At 31.3% G+C, this 23,589-nt stretch overlaps 2 protein-coding genes across 2 annotated transcripts; both read left to right on the forward strand.

Moving 5' to 3' along the window:
• The first annotated feature begins 2,107 nt into the window (after nt 1–2,107).
• Nucleotides 2,108–11,520, forward strand: LOC131845681 (uncharacterized). Its single transcript, XM_059194775.1, has 3 exons — nt 2,108–2,248; nt 9,134–9,273; nt 10,116–11,520. Exons 1-3 carry the CDS (start codon nt 2,177–2,179, stop codon nt 10,231–10,233), a joined length of 330 nt encoding a protein of 109 aa, XP_059050758.1. The 5' UTR covers nt 2,108–2,176; the 3' UTR covers nt 10,234–11,520.
• Nucleotides 11,521–14,099: 2,579 nt separating this feature from the next.
• LOC131848008 (uncharacterized) lies at nt 14,100–20,141 on the forward strand. The gene is made up of 7 exons (XM_059197749.1): nt 14,100–14,159; nt 14,882–15,026; nt 15,714–15,809; nt 16,605–16,721; nt 17,380–17,528; nt 18,423–18,600; nt 19,352–20,141. The coding sequence occupies exons 1-7, from the start codon at nt 14,100–14,102 to the stop codon at nt 19,549–19,551; spliced, it is 945 nt and encodes a 314-aa protein (XP_059053732.1). The 3' UTR covers nt 19,552–20,141.
• The last annotated feature ends 3,448 nt before the right edge of the window (nt 20,142–23,589 follow it).

Raw genomic sequence — 23,589 nt, forward strand, 5'->3', positions numbered from 1 at the left:
TGACGTCTATTATGATAAAATGTTCCAATTTTTTTCTGATTTAGGTACTTGATGACATTGGGCACATACACGGTACACTCATACAAAACCGAAGAGTCTCGATTTTTTTCTACAAAAAAATGTATGTAATGTGTAGTATCTCTATTATAGATACAATAGTGAAAGATTAACTAGACAGTGGCTGTGCAGTAGGTATGACGCAATACTGCGACGTCAAACATCATCAGTCTCTTGGACGCATTAATATGTTTTATATATCGGACACTTAAAATAAACATCTATATTATTAATAATATTAATAATAGTTTTCTTCATTTCATTACGCAAATAACAAACAATATGATATACAAGTTACAGAATTACATTACACACAAATGAAGTAATATGTACTTTGTTTACTATACCATCGTAAATAAAGCGTAATAATTTTGTAAGTGTAGAGTATGTAAGCATTGTAATGTAAGACTGTAAAAAGGATTACTACGAAAAATTCTTACATGACATATTCCCATGTATTATATTTACATCTGCCTAATTTATTCTATACCTAATAGTCATTGTGTGAAATTAATGTATTATATATACATATCTATATATAAATATATAGGGCGGTAAACCATAAAATGTTAATAAATGAAAATTGTAATTAATTTTAATGGAGATAGATAAAATCAACAAAGGCACGGACCGCTGTCAGTGGAAATAAAAAAAAAATTACAAAAAAAAAATTAATGCATTAATTTATAAAAGATTATATAGCATTTTTTTAGATCCTGATATCGTAAGTAATCAGGTATAAAATACTATGAGGTCTATATAAAGTAAACTTTAGTCGAAAAACGTTTGGGAAGGGAGTAGATATTATTTGATCATACTTGTTTGTATATCTACCTCCCTTTAAGGGATCTTGTGTGAAATTAGTTAAAATAATTATAGTGATCATTAGTGTCTGGACACTGAATAAGTCCTTATTTGGTATCCAATTCTCATTTACTGTTTTAGTATGTATCTATGTATTAAATTCTGCTTTAAATTGTAAAAAAAGTAATATCATCTTAATATGTAAAATAATTGTACAAATGTTGAACAAGTAGGTATACGGACATACTTATATCGTGTATCAGAGTAAATATAGATATACAACTTTATTATCCAAGAAGGCAGGGAAGGCAAGAAGAATCTAAGCTGTAGGTATATAAAATATCACACATCTACATCTATACCTACTATTAATTTATCAAATTATTGGATACTCTTATTAGTAGCAAAATGTACTTAAATGAAAACCACAAGAACTTTGTGGCCTAGTGATTTTCTACAACTAAAACAGAAAGGTCGTGAGTTCGAATCTGATCTGACACTATAATAATTACTTTATGTTCAATTTTTACTGACTGACTCTACGATGACGGAAACACCTATAATATACAAACCAAAAAAAATATCCATGAGACGGTAGTACAAGCTTGCCACTGGTATATTGGATTCAAATATACGTGTTTGTTGGTGTGTTGAGTGTTGCATTCACCATGAGGTTGACTGTTGACTACCCCAGTTGAGATTATATTCGTACGCAGATTATGATTATTATTATTTTAAAATTGATTATTATTATTATTATTTAGTAATAGTGAGTTATATCTAAGGACTAATTCTGTGAAATCGCTTTTGTTTTCTTCTTCTGTTGTATAACTTTGGTAAACCTACATAATACATTGAAATAAATGCCATACTTTAATGAATTTCTTTACACCAAATAATAGGTCATATTTATAAATAGAAAAGTGTAAATTTATATTTAAAATATGTAAAAATATTGTAAATACACCCTTTGAATAAATCATAGTTAAAGTTGGTATTGTTCAGATATGAATAAGAGCATTGTTCGTCATGGTCAGATATGTACCTACAATGCTAAATATGTTTACAAATAAGACTCGCGCCATATGTGTTATTATCTAAAATCCATTCATATAATGTAATTAATTAATAATAAATTCCCTCGTTATTGTAGCTTGATTTTGTAAATCGTGGAGATCGGTCGAGGGGAGGTGCGCGGGGTACTCGGTCTACATATATAATGTGAGCGGTTACTCTCTGGCGACACTTCGCTACGATCCCTCTTAGTGTTTGTCTCCACACCTCTTATACTCAAATACCCGCATATAGTGACAATATGACGCGCGGGATACTGTTATTGCTCGCGTTTTGTGCTTTTGCCGCTGCAGCTATGGTGAACCGGGAACGGGTGAGTGCAATATCCAAGCTTTATATAAGTAAGAGGCCAGTTGGGACTCCATAGCATTTTAGGAATATAAGGTGTTACAGGTCTAGTGATGTACAGTTCATAAGTACCGACATATTTTAGAAGTAACATTTCACAAAACTTTGGTTAATACTGCCCTAAAAGACTATGAACTTAATCGTCATCCGGACAATGCTCCTTTACGATTATGTTAATTAGCAATAATTCTACAAGACTTATTTGTCTCGAATTAATTACCCCCAAATTATATTGTGACGAGAGTCGAATGTGTAAATAATATCTACTAGGTCGATAAGAGTTGTGTTTGCATACGTAAGTATAGATATATTACTTGAAGTGAAAATAAACAATAATCTGGGGTCATACTAAGTACTAAATATGACACACATCTATTAATTGCTGTCGGTTACATTAAGTTCTGCGTAATTTTTTTATCATCATGCTCATTGATAGGTATTTATTTTAAGGCAAAGACGAGCGTAGGAATAGAACGGGAATAGGTGTTATGAGAAGTAATAAACCTAAGGTCGTATAACGCAATACTACGAAGTACTATTAAATATTTAGTGGCTATATCTAAAATATATAAATAAGATGGAGACTAGTGTAATTCACTCTATCTTACTTTAAATGCGAACATCTAAACATTATAGAATTCAGTAACCTTGGGGTACCAAAAGATTATGTACCCATTTTTTAGAGAAATGTATTTGAGTTATCTATATTTGCAGAAAGTATTATTTAAATTTTATATTGCAGTTTATAAAATGAAAAGTTCGTTACATTTCTGTCAAGTAAATTTATTATATTATTTAAAACTCAAATATATATGACTTGCATAATATTTGAAACTAAGTAGTAGCGTAAGGAGTACTTATTTATATATATATATATATATATATATATATATATATATATATATATATATGTATAAACTTACTTAGTGTGTCATGTAACTTTAATATATTATTTATGTAAATACTCCATTTTAAAAGATAAATTCAGTTTACCTATTACATATACTCATAATTTTATTGAATTGAATAGTTTACGTTGATTCCATGTATGAATTTGAAAGAATAATTTTACCCACAATGTGTCGAATGTGAAATGTCAGTAAGTAAAAACGATACGTGTGCAATTTATTATGTCCCGTTTGTCTAAACAGAAGGGGACGCAACTTCCAGGTTAAATTCATTTAATAACTAGAAATAATTAAAATTAGACTACTTCGTAATAAATGTATGTGTTTATTCACCAGGTGGATGAAGTGACATCTGTTTGGATGTATCGTGAATAATAGATTTTATTATATTACATCTGAGAATGTCTGGTGTCATTAACAATATATATACTAAAGTAGAAATTGTTAATGGGGGCCCAATAAGTAATTAAAAAAATAATAGTAGATAATTATTATTACCTAATAATAGTTACAATAGTACGTAGTATAAAATATATTATACATATGTGTAATGTACCTATATAGGTAGGTATTAAAATCTATACTATATTTTAGGCTCATTTTTTAATTTGCCTAGAGAAAGGTAATACACTATAAAAGAAAAAAGTTACACTGACCGCTAAACAAACTAGCGGATGATACGATCGGAAGCGGCGCGTGATAGAGGGTGGCCGTTCTTTTAACATTTACTTTAAATGCCTGTTAAATCGCAAGGAACCTTAAACAAACAACCAAAATTAAGCTCTTAATTGCATTACTGCATATCGAATTTGATCGGTTCTTCAAACAAAATTTAAATGTGTTTATTTTTATGGGCTTTATTTTTATCCTAGCTGTTTCCTGAGGCTTTTTTGATGTAAAAAATATGTTAGCTCTCGTGTTACAATCTACCTTCAGAACAAATTTAATTAAAATTAGTTAGTAGTGAGAATGTTAATTTTATATATAATTTTATTTTAGTGTTTATAATATTATAAATATGAAAGAGTGTTTTGTGTATTATATTTTTAGTGTGGGATTACAGACGGTTGTGATGAGTCAAAAATACCGTCAGTTCGGACTGTAGTTCAAAGCAAGAAGAACTGAAAAAAAACTCTACCCTCACTCTTTTCAAATAATATATTATACCTATTAGTATAATAATATATAACTATTATAATTAGTAGGATGATTACAGCATCCTATTAAGTTACAAAAATTAACTAATTACAATAATTGAGACCGTTACTTGTGTGTTAGTCTCAAATTGAATCATCTGGCTCACATTTATGATTTTTTTTTATTGTAGCGAACTTCTTGATTGGTTTTTGTTATATTTTTTTCAATTTTATAACCTTCTTTTTTTTGTAACTCTCTATAGTATTAGTTGCATTTTCTTTTATTTCTATCTTCATGAATCACTATTAAAAGGTATTATTGAAGAAATTTGTAGTTGATTGATTTTGACACTGCTTTGCATTGCGTGACAGCGAAATTATAATACCGAAAAGTAGACGATAGAGTGGTCGTCTCGACGAACATAAATAAACATACGCAGACGCTTTTTTAATATTATAAATAAAAACTTGTTTACAATATTTTTATAGAAATTTCAGCACGCGAATCCGACTCTCACTTGATTTGTTTTTTTTACTTTTATTTACACAAAATCCTATTTACGTACTCGGAAATATATATATTTTTTAAAGGCAATTCTTGTTTTTAATTTAGCATTTCTTTTTCTTTTTATTACATTTCTCTTTTTATTCTATCGTACACAATGTTACAGAACAATCCCAATCACTTAAAGTAGTTCGTTCAGAATCGGGTCCAAAAATCGATATCAATTGTTTGTTTATACGGACTACATTAATTAAAATCAAAATCAATATCATTTATTAATGTAGGATATTTTAGCCGTTTATATGACTTAGAACGTCAAGTTTTTTGTATAAATATTTTTTTCCTACCGTCCAATACAGTATACAGATTCAATTGAGAAGAACTGGCAAGAAACTTAACTGTATTTCATTTTTTTAAAGCCGGCTTATTTACATTGTATACTTATATAGATGTTTATGTGTAACATTAAATCGAAAGCTCGTGCATGAACAACTATTATAATGCACCATTTAAGTAATCGTTTAATATGTCTTAAAATAATTGCTTAATAAATATGCTTTAATAGATGTTTTAATTTTACTTTAAGGTATATATATCTTGGTATCTTATTAAAATTATATGCCCATTCTAATAGAGATGTTTCTAGGACTAAACGATATTACTATTAAAATACAAAAACATTTAAGAAATACTAATATTATTAGCTACTTATTTTACGATCTGGACTATGTTCAAAGTTTTATTGCGTGGGCACGTCTGTCTCATCTATTTCATGCGTGAGGGTTACCCCTTTTGTGTTACGTACATCGCATGATGACATTGTTTCCGTTGTAGTATTCCTGTTTCACTTACCACCAGGTAAACTGCCAGCATTGATAAAAGACACCGCGGGTTTTGTTATAACACTTGCACTGTTTAAAATGTACGTTAAAATGTAAAATGACATAAATAAAATTAAATTTTCATATCTTTTTTCATTCATTCTTTAATCATGTAGGTCTGTTACAGACTCTTATGATATGTCAAAAACTATCGTCAGTTTGTAGAGCATTCGGGCTAAGAAGAACTGACAAGAATCTCCGCTCTTATTGTTGTCAAATGTGCTTGTACAGGTATACAAAAATACAGATTCATTTCTAAATTAAAAATTAGGTAGACCACTAGCGTCTGCTATTGCAACTTTGTCAAAAGAAAATAATAGTGGCATTCGTTCACGAGCATGACGGATGAGCCAGCCATTATTGCACTCAATCATATAAGCTAATTTAATATTAATTATAATACTATGTTAAAACCTTTAAATTGGTGTAAGTAGTAAGGTTTAAGCAAAATAGGTCGTCGATAAGTAGATTTTCTCTCATTGTTATCTCTCATTCTAACTTTAAATACTATATACTTCACCTATGGTGGTAATGGTACTTCACCTATGGTGAAGTATATAGTATTTAAAGTTTACATTGCAAACATACCAAAAAAGTAAATTTATACTTTACATATTATTTTAATTTTAATATTTAGTTATCGTTATAAGTTGATTGCTTAATACTTATTTGTTCCTGTACAATTAGAATTCACTTTGGTTCAATTTCGACCAAGTGTATATGAGTTAAATATAATCGGTCCAATAATATACACGTGCAAGATTTTCTCGTAACGTACTTATACTACTACGTTGTAAGAAAACAACAATAAAGTAGTTTTCCTATCATCATCGGATAGATTTAAGAATTTTCTAGTAAATTATTTTCTTATAAAAACTAAATTATATGACATATTTGGATAACAAATACAAATATCATATTATATTTCTTTATTTCCATTGTCAATAATAAATTTGAATTTAACTAACTGTCTTTTTTACATAAATTCATTTAGAAATCTAGTATGACCAATCATTGTCAGATGGATTGTGTACTTACTATCGAAAAGAGTATTTAAAGTTCTCGTAATCGGTATGCGTGTATATTTATACCCATTCTTTTGCGTCTATGTCTTCATCCACTTTCAATCTTCCCATTACTTGAAATGATTGATATTGTATTACTATGATTAAAATTATTTTTATCATTTCAAAACAAAAGAAAGGAATGAAAAGCAAAAGAGAATTTCCCTCAGGAATCACGTAAGGCGTTCAGAATCGTTCAACACATTTAATTTGGGCCCCAAACACTTACTGGAATTACGATCTGCCCAATACAAATTTGGCAACACCACAAGATTCTATTTCTGATGACCGCACGCTAAGTGACTCACATTCCCCGTGCCTTGGTTCGCCGGAGGCCTAACTCCGAGTAGGTAACGTGACTGTTGGTCAACAAACATGTGGTCAACGACCGTAGTACCTCATACAGTTCCTGTTTGTTCTTCCACGTGTTGATCTAACTCAGTTATTAGTGTCGCCACCATTCAATTCATTCATGTTTGAAGTGGTGCGGTTCGGTGAGGCGCGGCGGATACGTTCAAGGGCGCGCGTACTATCGTGTTCCTGATAACCCATTAGAGGTTGGATCCTTATAAAGTAGTTACATTCATATTACTTACATTGATACAACGTAATTTCTATCCATCCCTTTGTCTTACAATAGAATAGAACGATGATAAGTTTTTTAAGGCGATGTTTTTGTTTATAGTCGTCTGCTTGGCGAACGGGATCATTTGTTGTCACAGTCATGGATCATCAGATAACTATATCAGGAAGTCGTATCAAAATAAACTTGGCTTTATAAAGAGTTTATATATATTATATGTATACTATAACGTAAGTTAATTCTCTGAACCATAATCAGCCTGTCATACTACCATATATATATGGTACTAGCTGTACCCGCGACTTCGTCCTCGTGGAATTTAACTTTATTTTCGGAAATAAAAGTAGCCTAATTTAGTCCTTATTACATCAGCTACCTGCCAAAAAAGTCCCGTCAAAATCGGTCCAGCCATTTCAGAGATTAGCCGGAACAAGCAGACTCTGTCAGTCTGCACACAGACAGACAAAAATTGTAAAAAATTTTATTTTAGTATATGTACCATATTTATATTATGTAAATATAAATACGGTACATATACTATGTAGTAAAAAACGGTTATTTCAATATTACAAACAGACACTTCAATTTTATTTATATGTATAGATTATACCATAGTCACGCTTTGTAATGTATTTTGTCTGTGAGGATATTTGTATTTTTATAGGCAATAGTTTATACTTTGTTGTAGTTGTTCACTTCCTTCCCTTTAATAATTCGCTGTAATAAAAAATATTATCGTAGAGGCAGATCCCACATCATATGTCACCATAAACATTGAAGAAAAAAGCTTAAAAGACAGTTAGGTCATTTGTGAAACATACGTTAACAAGCTGTATGCTTGTACAGTAAGCGGCTTATTGGCAGAATTAGGTGAGAAAGAGGTTTAGTATGCGTGTGTACGTATAATTAATCTTACAAACTGTAACATTCTTTCGGAGGCCATTTAATTTGTTATTGTAACCCAACCTTTTGTTATCCATCTGACTTGGATTTGATACTACAGTTGTAACTTACACCATTTATTATTGTTTACATCTTCTATATTTTCTCGTAAATATTGGTGTAGTTGTTGATTAGATTTGTAATTATAAAAAAATACATACATTGTAAACTTCTAAGTAGCAATATTGACGCACTGATTCGAACTTTGAATGTTTAGATAGTGAGTTCGTCGTAACTGCCCTTTGAAACAATTGTTATCTATTACTTGGTAGGCTGTCATGTAAGAATAGTTAAAATCTCTCACTCCAATCATAGATTAGATATGATCTCCATAACTGACTCTAACTATATACATACGTCTAAATTAAACTTCGATGCCAAATTATTGTTTACTTTCACAGATAGATAATAATATGTATGCATGGAAAATAATAGTATAAGAAATTGATAACTTTAATTTACTTACCCATGCAAATATTATGTATACAAAAATTGAAACTGTCGGTCTTATTGTTGTCCTCATCAGTACCTAGTACTTAAGCTGACACCGTGAACCGGCGAGTAGCAGCTATTATTCGCACAAAAGTGGATAAAATTTATTCAACTGCATTACCTGAAGACAGTGCATGTATTATTAGTAAAATAAATACTAATTTGAAATAGATGATATCAGGAATATAGTTTACGAACCTAATTTATGGTTGTTTGACTTTATCTTTCTCACGAAAGTTCTCTTAGTCGCATTCATCAACAACTCTTCATCTTATTAAATCACCATCAATATTGTTATAACTTGTATCTATATTTTTTAATTATTATTTAACATTGCAGAGAGCGGTAAACACGGAAGATCAGCAGGAGCCCTCATTATTAACATCACAGCGACTTATATGCGAACCACAAACGCCATGCGCCTGGTCCATTTACAAACCGGGCCCCAAGTACTTAACACTCAACTTAACAAATACATAGTAAGTGAAGCTGATTACTAATTTATTATAACCTACTATTACTATAAATCAAACTTGGTTTAGGATTATATTTCGCTTTTTCCCTCTAATAAAAGTACCAAAACTACCGTACTCTATTCCCGTAATTGTCTTTTGTATCTTTAGAAATCCTGACATATAATAATACAGAATACAATTTATGACTGAATTTTATTTCTGAATTAAGGTTGAGTTTTATAAGATTCTGTGAGAGAAACGTCAATTTGAATCAATTTATTTTCGTGTTATATTGTATGTATCATTTTTAATTGTAAATAAATGTTAGGTACTTCTTTGCTACAAAATATAGTGAATACACATTTAGATTTTCCTATAATAATTTGGTTTAGTACATAACAACACATTCAAGAATTAAAGAGCATGATGGAAGATCGCGGAAAGTGGCAAGAGCTCCACCGACAAGAGCGTAGCTCTTAAATTATGAATGAATGAATGAACATAACATTGTTGATGTAGGCATACAGTTTTAGTCGTTTCTGTTTATTATTGATACTCATATCTTCAAACAGATCTCTTGTCTCTTAGAAGAATTAGCTTAATTAGATACTTTAAGGTATTTTTTCATGTAATAACTAGTTGTATATCCCATACTTGATCGTGTGAATCCGGACATAAGGTATAATATATGTAAGTCTATGATATAACCTAACTGCTTACTAACTGTAATTCGAATCTGTCCTGTAGTATACTATAGTAAACAACTATAGTTTATACGTGAAAGAGTAACACGTCTTTTTACAAATTTTAGCGTTTATAATATTCATGTCGTAGTATGTATATAATGGGAACGTTGTTTGTTTCAGTTGTGTGTGCGCTACTGGTACTGTTTGTCAGATCCACGAAGATGACACATCAGTGAATGCGTACATCCACCGTTGCCGGCCGCCGCCGCAAGAAGAGGCTGAATATTCTGAGAGATAACGGGCGGACATCACACTGGGATCTTACAGCCCAAAGCAACCTGACTGACGTCGCTTCTTCAGTTCCTCAGCTAATATTAATTCCATACTGAATAATACTAAAAATGTCTACGTAACATATTTCATTTTTAATCATAAGGAATGATTACTATTATTACTTGTATTAATAGTAGAGCTCATTCGATAATCGGACGATTTACAAAACAGGCATTGACTGAATAGATATATTATGTTGGTGATTCTATTTGACACGCGTCTAGATTTGCTGAGATTGATTATAAATTGTTTATAAAAGAATGCCTACTTCGTCAATCAATTTTAACCACACAATATATTTCTTGGTATTATTCTTTGACTCCGCCTTTTAGAATTCACTTAATTTTATAAGTTATTATTAATTTCATATTCATTACATTAATTTAATTTTATACTATTATAGAGTACTTATTAGTTTTTATTGGTATATATATAATTGTATCCGACTTTTTATGGCTGATCAATAATGAAAAAGCGCGTCGTTTTGAAGTTCCTATTTTTTATGTAATATTTCAAACAACAAGTTAATTATACATAATTATTTAATTATAAGAGAAAAGCTAGATTTTTATAGTGTTTAACTACTTCTTTGACATAATAAAACCGTATTATTAGTTGAATTAATTAGACTCATTCTGTAAATCCAATGTTGGACAAATAAAATGCTACAGATAGAACGTTACTGTCTTTTTTTGCTGCATGCTGCATTTTATTGAACTACACCGTAGATCAGGTGAACATTATATATACCTATTGCTCTATATTAATGCGTAGACACACAAGTAATGGCAATTAAGTCCTTCAAAACTTTGCGGTTTGATTAAACTGACCACCAATTTGGGCAATATTTACCTAGAAATTCAATAAACTATTAAAGCAATCGACTGCGAAAGAACAATATATCAAATATTTTTTTTCAATTCGTAGATACCTATTTAGGTAATTAGATAGGTATCTAACCGTAACCTTTTATAGGGTTGATTTCAAGGGCCAAAAGCATAACTTTGCCAATACAGTTTTGCAGTTAGAAACAATCTGATGGGTTAGTTTGTTTATCATTCAAATTATATAAAATAAAAACATAAACTTGCCACATTACTGATATCATTAGTACTTTAACTAAAAGGTTACTTTGTACTTGGGTTGGGGTTATACATAATGATGTTACCCATGTGATTTTGTAACGTTAATCCGGTCATTTTACGTAGATATAATTATAAAATTCTGCAATATTTTTTGTTATTTTTATTTGTTTTATTAGGAATATAATTTATTATTATTAATGCCAATTGTTATCTCAACTTTAAATAACTAATTCTCATTAATGTAACTAATGCTCTCATTAATTACACCAGAATAATGGTTTGTGCTACATTTAATCAATATTCAAAATACATAACATCAAATACTAATCAAAATTAAAATGTGTGAACTATTTGATTGATGTATTATATTTTATTAATGAAAGTCCTTGAAATGTAAAAAACAAATTAAATATAAAATTCAAATACTTGAAATTGTTGTCAATTTGACCCCAAATTGAAAACAACCCAATCTTTTTCAATTATATTATGTGATCAGAATTAGAAAAAGATATTAAGCCTAGTTTGATTAATTTTCTATTCTACCTACCGCTTAATTTCAAAATGACACAAATTTTATTTAGTTTTACTAATTCGTACAGAAATGAATTAGTTCCCTTAAGGGAATGAATACATTTTTAAATATCTGATAACCTATTATCGAATGTAAACACATTCATATATAAGAGTTATATTAGATTTACGAGTGACATATAAATTAACATAGATAAAATTAAGGTATTTTGTTTTTAATAGTATTATATTATACTATATAGTATTATAGATCAATACTGTATAATCTTGTTTGGTAACACTAAATAGAGGTTTAGAGATAATGTTGTGGAAAATACGTATCAAATACAATAACAGAACCGTTGTTGTTTATTTGGGTCGGTCACCCCTAAAATCAGAAAGCGTATTGTATAACGTAAACACCCACCGACTAGTGCTGATTACATTAAATTATTTACTATGTGAAATTTGGTATTATGGATTATTATAATCACGTAAGACCTAATCATTTCAACAGTCAGTCTAGAATAAACGGCGATTAAACGGCTGAACTTATTTCTTTTAAATTTATTAAGATAGAGATTTTTAAATTAATAGCGTATTATAATAGAAATGGAATAGGCTATATTTCATGTTTTTTTAAACAGATGAAATCGCAGATATCACTAGTAATATATTTCTATCAATATATTTTAATAACCTGGCCAATGTAGATTTTCTTGAAATAATGGTGGGTAATGTAAGAAAACAAATTACGTTTTTTAATTACTAAATTACTGGAATATACCCTCCAGTAATTTAGTATACAACGATAGCAATTAGTATGTACTTTTGTATGACTAATGATGTATCAAATATTTGATATTATTTGGCATGGTAATTTATGATGTATTTGTATACTAAGAATCCGTTCCGGCTTCGCCCGTATGCTCATGACTCGTATAAATTTTGTATGCATTCTGGTTGCTTCTAGAAATCATCGTTATAAATTCCCAGTAATTTTCGCCATGATGAACAAACTGAAATTGACTTCATACTCGTTTTATCGTTATTCACTATGGCCTCGTAACCTACCGTTAGCACAAGTTGGCGCACTATATTCAATATCGATTATACAAGGTATGCCACTTGTATAAATCAATGGGTAATTAAACATATTAACCCATTCAGTAAATCTACATCCTACATATGCATATAAAATTTTGCATTACTCTAGTTTTATGTTAACTTACAAGGGTACATAATATTTAAGATTCAATTTATCTAAATAGTCATGATATATACAAATTCGTACATTTGATACAATAAACTACTATACACCGGGGAAAGAGGATTGATAGTGTAACGTGGACTAATAACCCCATTGATAGCAACGAATTATGTCAGGTTAACTTCCACGCGGTTCGTCTTGGAAAAATATTTCCTTACCATCCATTAGAAAAACTACTGTACTTTCTTCTTTGTCATATTTCGTTTTCTATACTATGGACTAACTAGTCTAAGTTACGTACCATTAATGCACATACATTCCTATATTTCCAGTGCATTGTTAAATCCGTAATAATATCTATACTTAAGTGTGAGCGATTTCCAAGTAGTTTAGAGATACCTATTCGAAAATTACTTGAAAATCGTTCGCCGCTAGGAAAAATGTAGTTACCAAGAACCTACTAGGTAACTACGTTTTTCCCTTTCCATTTATCTAATATTTATCCATTAGGTACCTAGTTTAATGCAACTTGTAGCCTAATATAAGCATGAATGAGTACAGAATACTGAAAAAAGGTTTCTAAACTGCTTAAACAAACGGAGGAAATAGTGTCACATTGACATATTCCATATCGAGTTAAAAAAACAAAAACATATAAAGTAAATACCATTTCGAATTAATTGTTATTATTACTTTTTAATTTGTCCTATAGACAGGCAAAGGTCAAACAGAAATAAGAGAATACCGCCTACTTGATAACTTTTTGTGTTTGAAAATTTATTATGGAATCTTTAATAATTTTGTTATGAGGGTAGATTAATATTTTTTTCGTATCGACGTTGCTAAGTCGACCATGTTTGAACCTCACATAATTTGTATAAATATAGGACTATACGTCTCTAGTATATATTGTGCACGATTGAACTAGAAGGTTCTTTCTAACACCGGCACCGTCTTTATTGGTTGCTCTCCATTTTCAAATTTAATTATTATTTTTAAATGGATTCTATTCCTTATAACTTCACAATGGAAGATTCTAAACCAATATTTACTACTGCTACTGACACTAAAGCAACAGCAACAAACGTAAGTTTAAAAATCAGAAATTTATATTATCTTTTATTTTTAGTGACTTAAAATTATTGACAATGCGTGTGGATTTTTAGTGTTCATATATTAGACGATTTTAATTAAACAAAGATCTTGTTGGTATTTTGTAATGTAACATTACAGAATGTATTTTTCAATCACAAATTAAGTTCGACTATTCTTTTTGAAATTTGTGTAGGTACTTTACCAGTAGGTACGTCAATGTTGGTAATAATTTTGAACATGATTGGTGGTAATTTCTTTGTTCCCGTATCATTGTGTGCACAAATACTAATCACATAATATTATTCACTCCTAATTTTTTTTAATAATACCCACAGTAATTCAAGTATATTTTGTAATGATTAATTTCTGAAGGTTAACTAATTACAGTATTAATCTATACCTAACTATATAATATTGTATTATCTGTGATCTAACTATACTCTTACAATGGTATACCTAACCTTAGAAATGTTTTAGTTAAAGAAAAACTACTTGTGATTTTATTAAAGTTTCGATTGAATTTTATGTGCGTCCTTTTCGTATGTGGCACGATTGTTTTGAAGTAGCTTTTTTATTAAATACCGAAAGGGCACAAACCAATAATAAATGAATTATTTTGATCTACCCTACATTTGAATTGATAAATTGCATATATAATAATACACTGTGCCTGTACTTTATCTCCATACCATGAACTTGTTGTGCCTATTCAGGAAAGTTACACGCCTGCCGATAATAGAAATATGTCCAACGGTCATGATAGCGTTTTTTCACCTTTGGCTTCATCGTTCCAATCTCGTGGAGGAAACGAACTAATGAATATCCTGTCGCAGCAAGAACCTCGTGCTGCTGATATAGGTAAAAGATTTAAATATTTACTTTGTATTAAGCAGTATGTATGTAATTCTCACTGACTGCGAACAGATATTTTGAGTATGTATGAATGACTGCGAACAGAATGAATGGAAGACAAAAATATATTACGCCGACCCCAAATAAATGGAATAAGAAAGAAGCAAATGATGATGTATGTAGAAATACAGGCGTTTTTAATTGACAGCAACTCGAAGACTTTCTTCAACAACCAGTGCCAGTTCTTCGAGCTTTATGGGTCGGCTAGTCCTCTTTCTTCAGTAGCATTCACTGTCGCCACACAACCTGGAGTAGGAATGTTCTCTGGTTATATACCATTTGTAAAGATGACCATGCCCTAACACCACATAAACACCTTTTATTTTTATAAAAGGAAAATACCTTTGTGAAGTAGCTAATTTAAATTTAGATACTGCTTAAGTATTTTCAAATAAAATATATTAAGCAATGAAATAACCTATCGGTACTTCAGAGATGTGACACCATAATCGACCGTAATGGCAAGACATTTTTTACTTTGTTAGAGGAGTACCATGGGCATCACGTAATGACAGTAGTGCTGTATATATAGGTGACGGTTGCCCTTACCATCAGGCAGACTACAGGCTTGTTTCGCATTTCGTCTAATTATCAATTTTTTTTTATAATAGTGTTTGAAATTTTTATCACCAGCACCATCATCAGCTGACATGGAAATGATGATGAATTACCGAATGAACAACGATTTGTTATTCGATGAGACTGATCAGAATACCGGTTTCTATATGGGTAAGTTGCAATTTTAAGATATTATTATTTTAATTGGAACTTCGTTCTTGTTATAGTGGATTATTAGATACTACTATTAAAACAGTTATATAATTCTATAAAAGTTTCTAAAATTCGCGCCTGCCAAGTTGGATTCAAATTGCTATCCATTTAGCTTTAGACAAATTATACGAGTATTCCCGAGGAAGGTCTAGTCCTCGGGAATCACAGTTTTGATTCAATTGTTTTTAGGGTTATCGCGAACATACAAATAAACGCGGCAAGGTACTTGTTTTTATCTATACATACCTATAGCTAAATAAAACTAGAGTGTCTGTTTGTAATATTGAAATAACCGTTTTTTATACTACATGCATATAGATATAAATACGGTATATGCACTAAAATAACCTTTTTTTACAATTTTTGAACGTCTGTCTGTCTGGCTGTATATTTATTCCGGTTATCTCTGAAATGGCTGGACCGATTTTGACGGGAGTTTTATTAGTAACTGGAGCTGATGTAATAAGGAGTACCTAACTTAGTCGCACTTTTATTTTAAAACAATAAAGTTAAATTACACGCGGTCGCAGTCGCGGGTACAGCTAGTAATATATAATATATAGACGACATGTGAACGTATCAAGTGATGCCTTTACTACAACGTCAGCAGTTGACAATACCTTTGATAACCCCATCTGGGATAACAGGTTTAAAGCTATGTTTATAATTATATTTCCATGGATTTGCTATTATTTGATAACCGCGCTATAAAATATTTAACGGTTGAAAATATATTAATTCTTAAATCTACAGGTACCAGCAGAGCAGAGTCTGTAGGATCTATGCACGCCAATACGTGGATGGAAAATTCTTCAATAGCTGCTTCTAGAAATGGTGAAATGACAGACACTTTCGATTTTCTTGTCAAAAGTTAGTACAAAACAACATATGCTAAATTTTATATTAATTCTCGACTATATAAATTATAATAATAGTAGAAGTAATTTAATACTGAACCCTATCCCGATGCTATGTATTCATTTTATTTTACGCAATATTGTATATACCTATATGCAATGGTAATTTTAAAAGCCATTTAGATTAAAAATGTTAAATGAAATAAAGTAACATAAATATGAAGTACTTACTTTAATCAAAAAACAAAGTAGAGATCTAAAAATAAATTTAAAACTTTCATATTATATTAGTCATATTAATTATTATAGTTTTGAATTCCAATTCCCAATTCGCTTCGGTAGGAATTTTTTTTAATTTGAATATCTGTTCATCGCTGGTTAGGTAGGCTAGGTAAAAGTTTATAGAGATTTTATTTTTGCCCTAATATTAGGGTCCTTCTTATTTAACCCCAAACATGACAGATATTTACGAGTATGTTCGTTATTTTTCTAATTGAAGACAAAATGAACACCAAAATAATTCACCGAATTTAAAATTCCTTCACCTATAGAAAACCAAGTTATTAGCGAGTAATATGGTCTATATTTCATGTCGTCACTTGTAATTTACCTTGTATTTTAAGCTACTAACCTTTAACCATTTTTAATTAGTACCTATATTTTTTATGTAGGTCTTTCATCGGCCAACAACTTTGTATCGATGTTGTCTCGTGAACAACTCATGGTGCTACGCTCAATACGGCCAGGTGTCCTCTACGAGTTCTTACAAGAAGTGGCCAAAGTGCGCGGTGATAAACGTATACGGCGTGCATTGCCTAATGTAAGTTTATTTATTTTACTTGCTCTTTTGTGTATTTTTGTATAACTGAGGTTGACAAAGTTCGTAGTATTTGTAAACTCTACCCTATATGTATATGTACCTATTTTTTATTAGCTTACACTGTTATCCGGTATGGATAGGGAAATAAAGCAATTAAATTATCTCAGAAATGGTAACGCGCAAGGGTCACCCTAGGTGTCACGTGACGATGATATATCTCTGTGGTGTGTTGTTCATATTTATAAGCGACGGTTCTGTCAAGTGTGCCGCCAGTTCGGTCTGTCCATCAGTACTCTGTACGTTACGAATATTGACAATTTAATTATAACCGAAACAAAATAATGTGGTTACTACATTCACGTTGTTTTCAAAACACTGACGTTTGTTGCAACTTTCTTTTCGCATAGGGTTGAGAATGTTAAAAGAACCAATATCACATGGAACTTGATTATATTGCAGGCTATAGTTATAATCTACAGCGCTACAAAACCTGTAGCGGCGCGGTAGGCGCGCAGTACATATTGCTATACCTAGATCACACACAGATATACAATAAACATAATAATATATATATACACTTCATTGATGCCTTGTGATCCAATGAACTTTTCTTGATCATCGCCAATTAAAGCACGTACCTACGTCGTGTCGAAGCTTACCATAAGACGACCCAAATAATAATAATTATTTATTTATTTATTTGCTTGCTACATGGTCCAGTTTCGGATCTTACTAATAGAAGTACATAATATGCAGCACTGCGTAGAGGTATGCAAATATTGAAATGAAATGAAAGAGTTGTCTTTACATGTAGGTAGTTAAAAATAGGGTAAACACAAAACTACCTCCGGAGCCACTATTACATGTTAAGAATGTAAATGTTTATTTTAAAAGGAATGCGCATTTTGCAAAAATAATGGTGAAAATGAAGAATGCTATTCGTCGCATGCACTGAAAGATTGGCGCGGACGCGTATTGTGCCCCGTGTTACGTGCATTCCGGTGCCCGCGCTGTGGTGCCACCGGCGATCGCGCGCACACCATCAAGTACTGTCCCGAAAATATGGATACAGGTATTTTAATATTATATACGTCAATACACAATTCCACATTGTATTTCATTGTTGAAAGTAATATGAAAATGTTGTATTAAACAGTACCTACAAACTTTGGTATATGATGAAATTATCTGTTACAAAAAAGGTAGGTGCCCGCATGTAGGTAGTATGCCGATGTACAAGATACTGCTTGCTTATGATAACTAAGCTGTTCTCTTATGTCAAAAATTATATTTGTAATTACATAATTTATACAAAGTGAAATAAAAATACAAACTGAAAACAAATAGATATAGGTACTACTATTCAGTTGACTGCTAATGTTTTGTCAACAAATTAACAGATTTTGAGGATTCCTATTCCTTTTGCAATACATACGGATTATTCCAAGGTTTAGTTATTAGTTTTATCATCTAACACGATGTATGGTAGAAGTATTTTTTGCACCAGATATAAATTGTAAAAACTCGTCCGCGTGGGTACCTCAATCTCGTCTATATCAGCCGCCAAGCAGTTTGTTCTGGAAGCTGTGTTTCGATTGTAGGTCGCCGATCACACAGTATAATTTGTAGGACGCAGTGTAATTACAGGATAAAGGACATTACGTCTTAGTCCTCTTAATTGGCAACGTCATTATTATCATTGTCTATGATAACGTGATGGCTATAGATACTATGCATTTATAAGCGACAATTACCACTTACCATGAGAATGCCGGCAAATTGTTTACCGTATTTTTGGTTTTGCCGACCGTTTCATCTTTCAGTTTCCGAGCGTTCTATGGGAAGTCTTTCATCAAGAAGGCGCGTACCGCCGTCTCTGCTGCTGGGCTCCCAGGGTGTTGGTCAAATGACAACACAGCCGCTGTCCGGTCCGACCACGCCTGCGCCGCCCGCGCCATCGCCGTCTACGACCGCAGCTCAGCTTCCACATTCGAGCCTCTGGTCATCCTTCGGAATAAACTAAATCATCGATTTCATTACCGACTAACGTGAGAGAATACCGATTTGAGAAAAACGAAGTAACTCAATTGTAATTATTGTAAAATGAGATATAAAAGATTTGTGTCGGTACAGGTCTTATTATACACTAGTATTTTCTCACTGAATACACACCGATCATAATGACTATCGACTTGTATCTGTTTCCTGGAAATTAATTACCCCCCCATACGTTATTTTTAACAAATAACTATTACACAGTTACTTTTATGTAAGTAATACATACATTGTTTATAATATATTTGCATAGTGCAAATGATTAGATTAGTCCATGGATAGTTACACTAAATAATTAAGTATTAAAGCTGAAGCATTTCTAATTCTATTGTTACATTCGGTTCGTTTTACTATTTTTCAAATAGAAAGATGAATGTGTTAGTAACATCTCAAGTAAGAAAATGTTCAAATAAAAAGTATGCGGGTCATACTGTATTTGAAATAATCTGATCTGAATGAGAACAGTTTCAGCTTCTTTTTTTTCTTAATCTATTATTAATTTTTCATTGGGTTTTAATTCAAAGCAATATCAAAATTATTAATTTTCACAATTATGTATCTGATGTCATCATTTTGTCATACATAACAATACAAATTTTAACAAATATTCATTTTTATTGATTTATTGTGAATACTGATGATCCATTCAATTATTTAGTAATATATACTTTATTCGCCTTCATACTTCTGCAAAATTAATAATAAATAACAATACAATTTACATGCGAATAATTTTACCAATGAAAAATTTCTTCCTTTATTATTTTACTGGTGTTGGTTTCAATTGTTATTATTAGTTTTAAATAAATTTTCTGAGCATTCTGAAGTGTTTATTTTCTACTTCTATATATATATGACTCATTTTAGTTCACTACACCTCAAAAATATAAATGGGCACTTTTTTTAGTGTCGGGCAGATCTAAATTACGATGACACGACCTCTGTATCTTATCGTTAGTCGATTCCCGACGAATAATCTATTATCAACCTAATAACGAACGTTCTTAGAATATTCAGTTTTAGAGAGGTAGACTAAAAATAATCATAAATAGCCAAGCACCTTACTGTGTGTTTCGATTTAAGGGTGAGTAAGCAAATAAGGTAGTGAATTACAGGATAATTGGTATGACATCATAGTCGACTCAAATAGCAACGCATGAGTAGTTTCACAAACATCACATGGTAAAATGATGATATCTGTAGATGATGTGTAGTGATGATATGTGTAGCGCTGTTCGTATATATACTGTTTACCATCAAATAAATCACCAGCTTATTTGTCCTTCGCCATTATACTCAGAGATGCCTGATACCCAGTGTCTGCTATTATACTCAGCGCGTCTCAGCATAATATTTTTGGCTTTAAAATAGAGTCTAAATCAACAAGATTTAAAATAGTAAATTGAATGAAACATGTTATGGTATTTTAACAAATTTATTCCAATACATCTATTTTATTTATATCATACATTAACATTGTAACGGAGTATTTGACTTATTCTGGTATAATATCAAAGTATTTCATATACCTAAAAACGTAATAAGATGCTAATCAGGAAGAATTTCATATTTTTAATAATAATATTATCTATAATATCTAGTCTTTAAATCGAAGTGGTATGTGTGTCATTACAGCAATGGCACATTTTCTCAATAAAAAACAGAGTAATTTTCGAATAAATATTGATTAAAAGTTGTGTGAATGTTCAATAATAGACGCCTTATTATCTTTTTTGGTGAATAAGGCAAAGCAGATTTTGAGCAATATTATTATACACGTAGGTAGAAGAGTATTAAAAATATTTTACCTACATACGTAATAATATTGTAACGAACAAGAATACGGTGATAGAAAACTTTATTAAAAATTGACATCTTGGTCGTCGAAAATATTGGCTTGTCAATATTGGTACCTGAATATATTTCAAGCATTATTCAATATTATTACACACTAAATATTTTGTGCATTATTATTGAAGGGACGCTTTAAATATCCTACGATCTTATGATCGTTTAGCACTATTGGGAGCAAAACAGTAATTTTTGCAAATGTGGATTTCGTGCTGACTATACCTGCATATTACATTAACAAAAATGCGACAAAATGTCAAAGTTAATGTAACCGCCATGTAATTATATCTATAATATATAAAGCTGCATTACGGTGACTCACTCACTGATTGACATAGTTGTTCTCCCAGAAGGAGCGTCCGGGGGTCGAGACGATGTATCAAAAAATGTTCCTTTGGCTAGCGTTATACCTAAAAATTAAATTTGGGAAAAAAGATGGCGTCACAAAGATGGCGGCTAACTTATAGTTTCTATTATGAATAAACCGGATCGATTCCGTTCAAAGAATGATTTGTAGATTTCCTTTCGGGTATGTTACAACAGAATATGAACCTTTCCAAATCGCTAAAATAGATATTAATTAAAAATTAAAATCCAAGATGGCGGTGAAAAAATTGCAAAAAACTGGTTGAAAATATTCTAGGATTTCAAAAACCGAAATTCCCAGGGTAGTTGCTGGGGTGCTACTTTGTCTACAACACAACACCGGTTGTAGGCAAACAATGCAATTGTAAAACTCGCAAAATAATGGACCCGACCTCTAGGGTATCAAAATTAAATGAAATTTCGAAAATCCAAGATGGCCGAAGTTACGTGTGAATTTGGTCCTAAAAATCCGGATTATTTTAAAATCATTTTTTAGATATGGGCAACCCCGCAGCGATCGGCTTCTATGGGGCGATTGATAGGTCTTTGTAAATGCATTGCCAGCGATAAAAAGAATTTCCGAATTTGGAAAAATTTGGGAGAAATGTCCCAAAAAGTGGGAATATGATTTCTTAAAATTTTTTCGGCATTTTTGACAAAAGAAGCATCAAGGCCTATCGAGAAACATATAAAGGGTTTTAGGTGGGTTTTGTTGGAATTTTCTGGCAACACCCATACATGGTTTGACCAAAATAGAATATTGGAATGTCTCTCCAAAAACTGAAATTCCATTACTTGTGGGGATACTACCGATCCCTATTGTAGGGCATTGGGATGAAAACCTAGCCTCTAGGATAAATTATGAAATTTCAGAAATCAAATATATGCCAAATGGGTTATTTTGTTTTCGAAAAATATTGAGACAATTTTCAATTTAATATATTTATATAAATGGCAACCTCAAAGCTTGTCTCTTCCTACGGACTTGGATAACTCTCAGCAGGAAGGTTTAAGACCTACAAAAAATTTCCCCGATTTTGGGTTAATTTTGGAAAAAACTCCCATAAAGTGGGAAAAATTTTTTTTGACATTTTACATGAAGAACTCGTTTTGGTCTACCACAAATCGTCCCCTGAAGGGTTTTAGGTGGATTTTTTCAGAATTTGCTGGCAACACCCATACATCATCGGACAAATTTTGAAATTGAGGTCTAGCTTCAAAAACTGAAATTGATAGGGTACCTACGAGTATGCTAGCTCAACGCACTGTACGGCGTCGGATAGCCGAAGGACCCGGCCTCTAGGGAAAATTATGAAATTTTAGAAATCCAAGATGGCGGCAGAGATGGGGATTTTTGCTTTTCGGAGAAAAATTGGGATATTTGTAAATGTAATTTTAATCACTTGGCAACAATACCCATAGCCAGTCGACTTCTATGGAGAGATTATGTGTCTCAATACAAAGTATTACAATGGTATAAAAATTTTCCCCGATTTTAGGGTAATTGTTGAGATAGGTATAAAAAGTTAAAAATTTTTTCAAATTCAAACAAAAGAATGATGAAAATCTGTGAAAAACAATCCCCCTATTGATTTTATTGACATATTTTATCAGAATTATCTGGCAACACCTTACATCAGTATTCTTAGAGAATAGTACTAGAAGGAGTCACCGAGGCTCTATACAATGTATGAACGAAATGTTTCTGTTGTTAAGGTGAATACGTCAAAAGTATTAAAAAGTAAAAATCTAAGATGGCGGCCGATATATAATACTTAATTTATGTTGA

The sequence above is a fragment of the Achroia grisella genome, unplaced genomic scaffold (assembly GCF_030625045.1).
Source record: "Achroia grisella isolate CSIRO2021 unplaced genomic scaffold, CSIRO_AGI_Agris_v1 utg109, whole genome shotgun sequence".
In the NCBI taxonomy this organism is placed as follows: Eukaryota; Metazoa; Arthropoda; class Insecta; order Lepidoptera; family Pyralidae; genus Achroia; species Achroia grisella.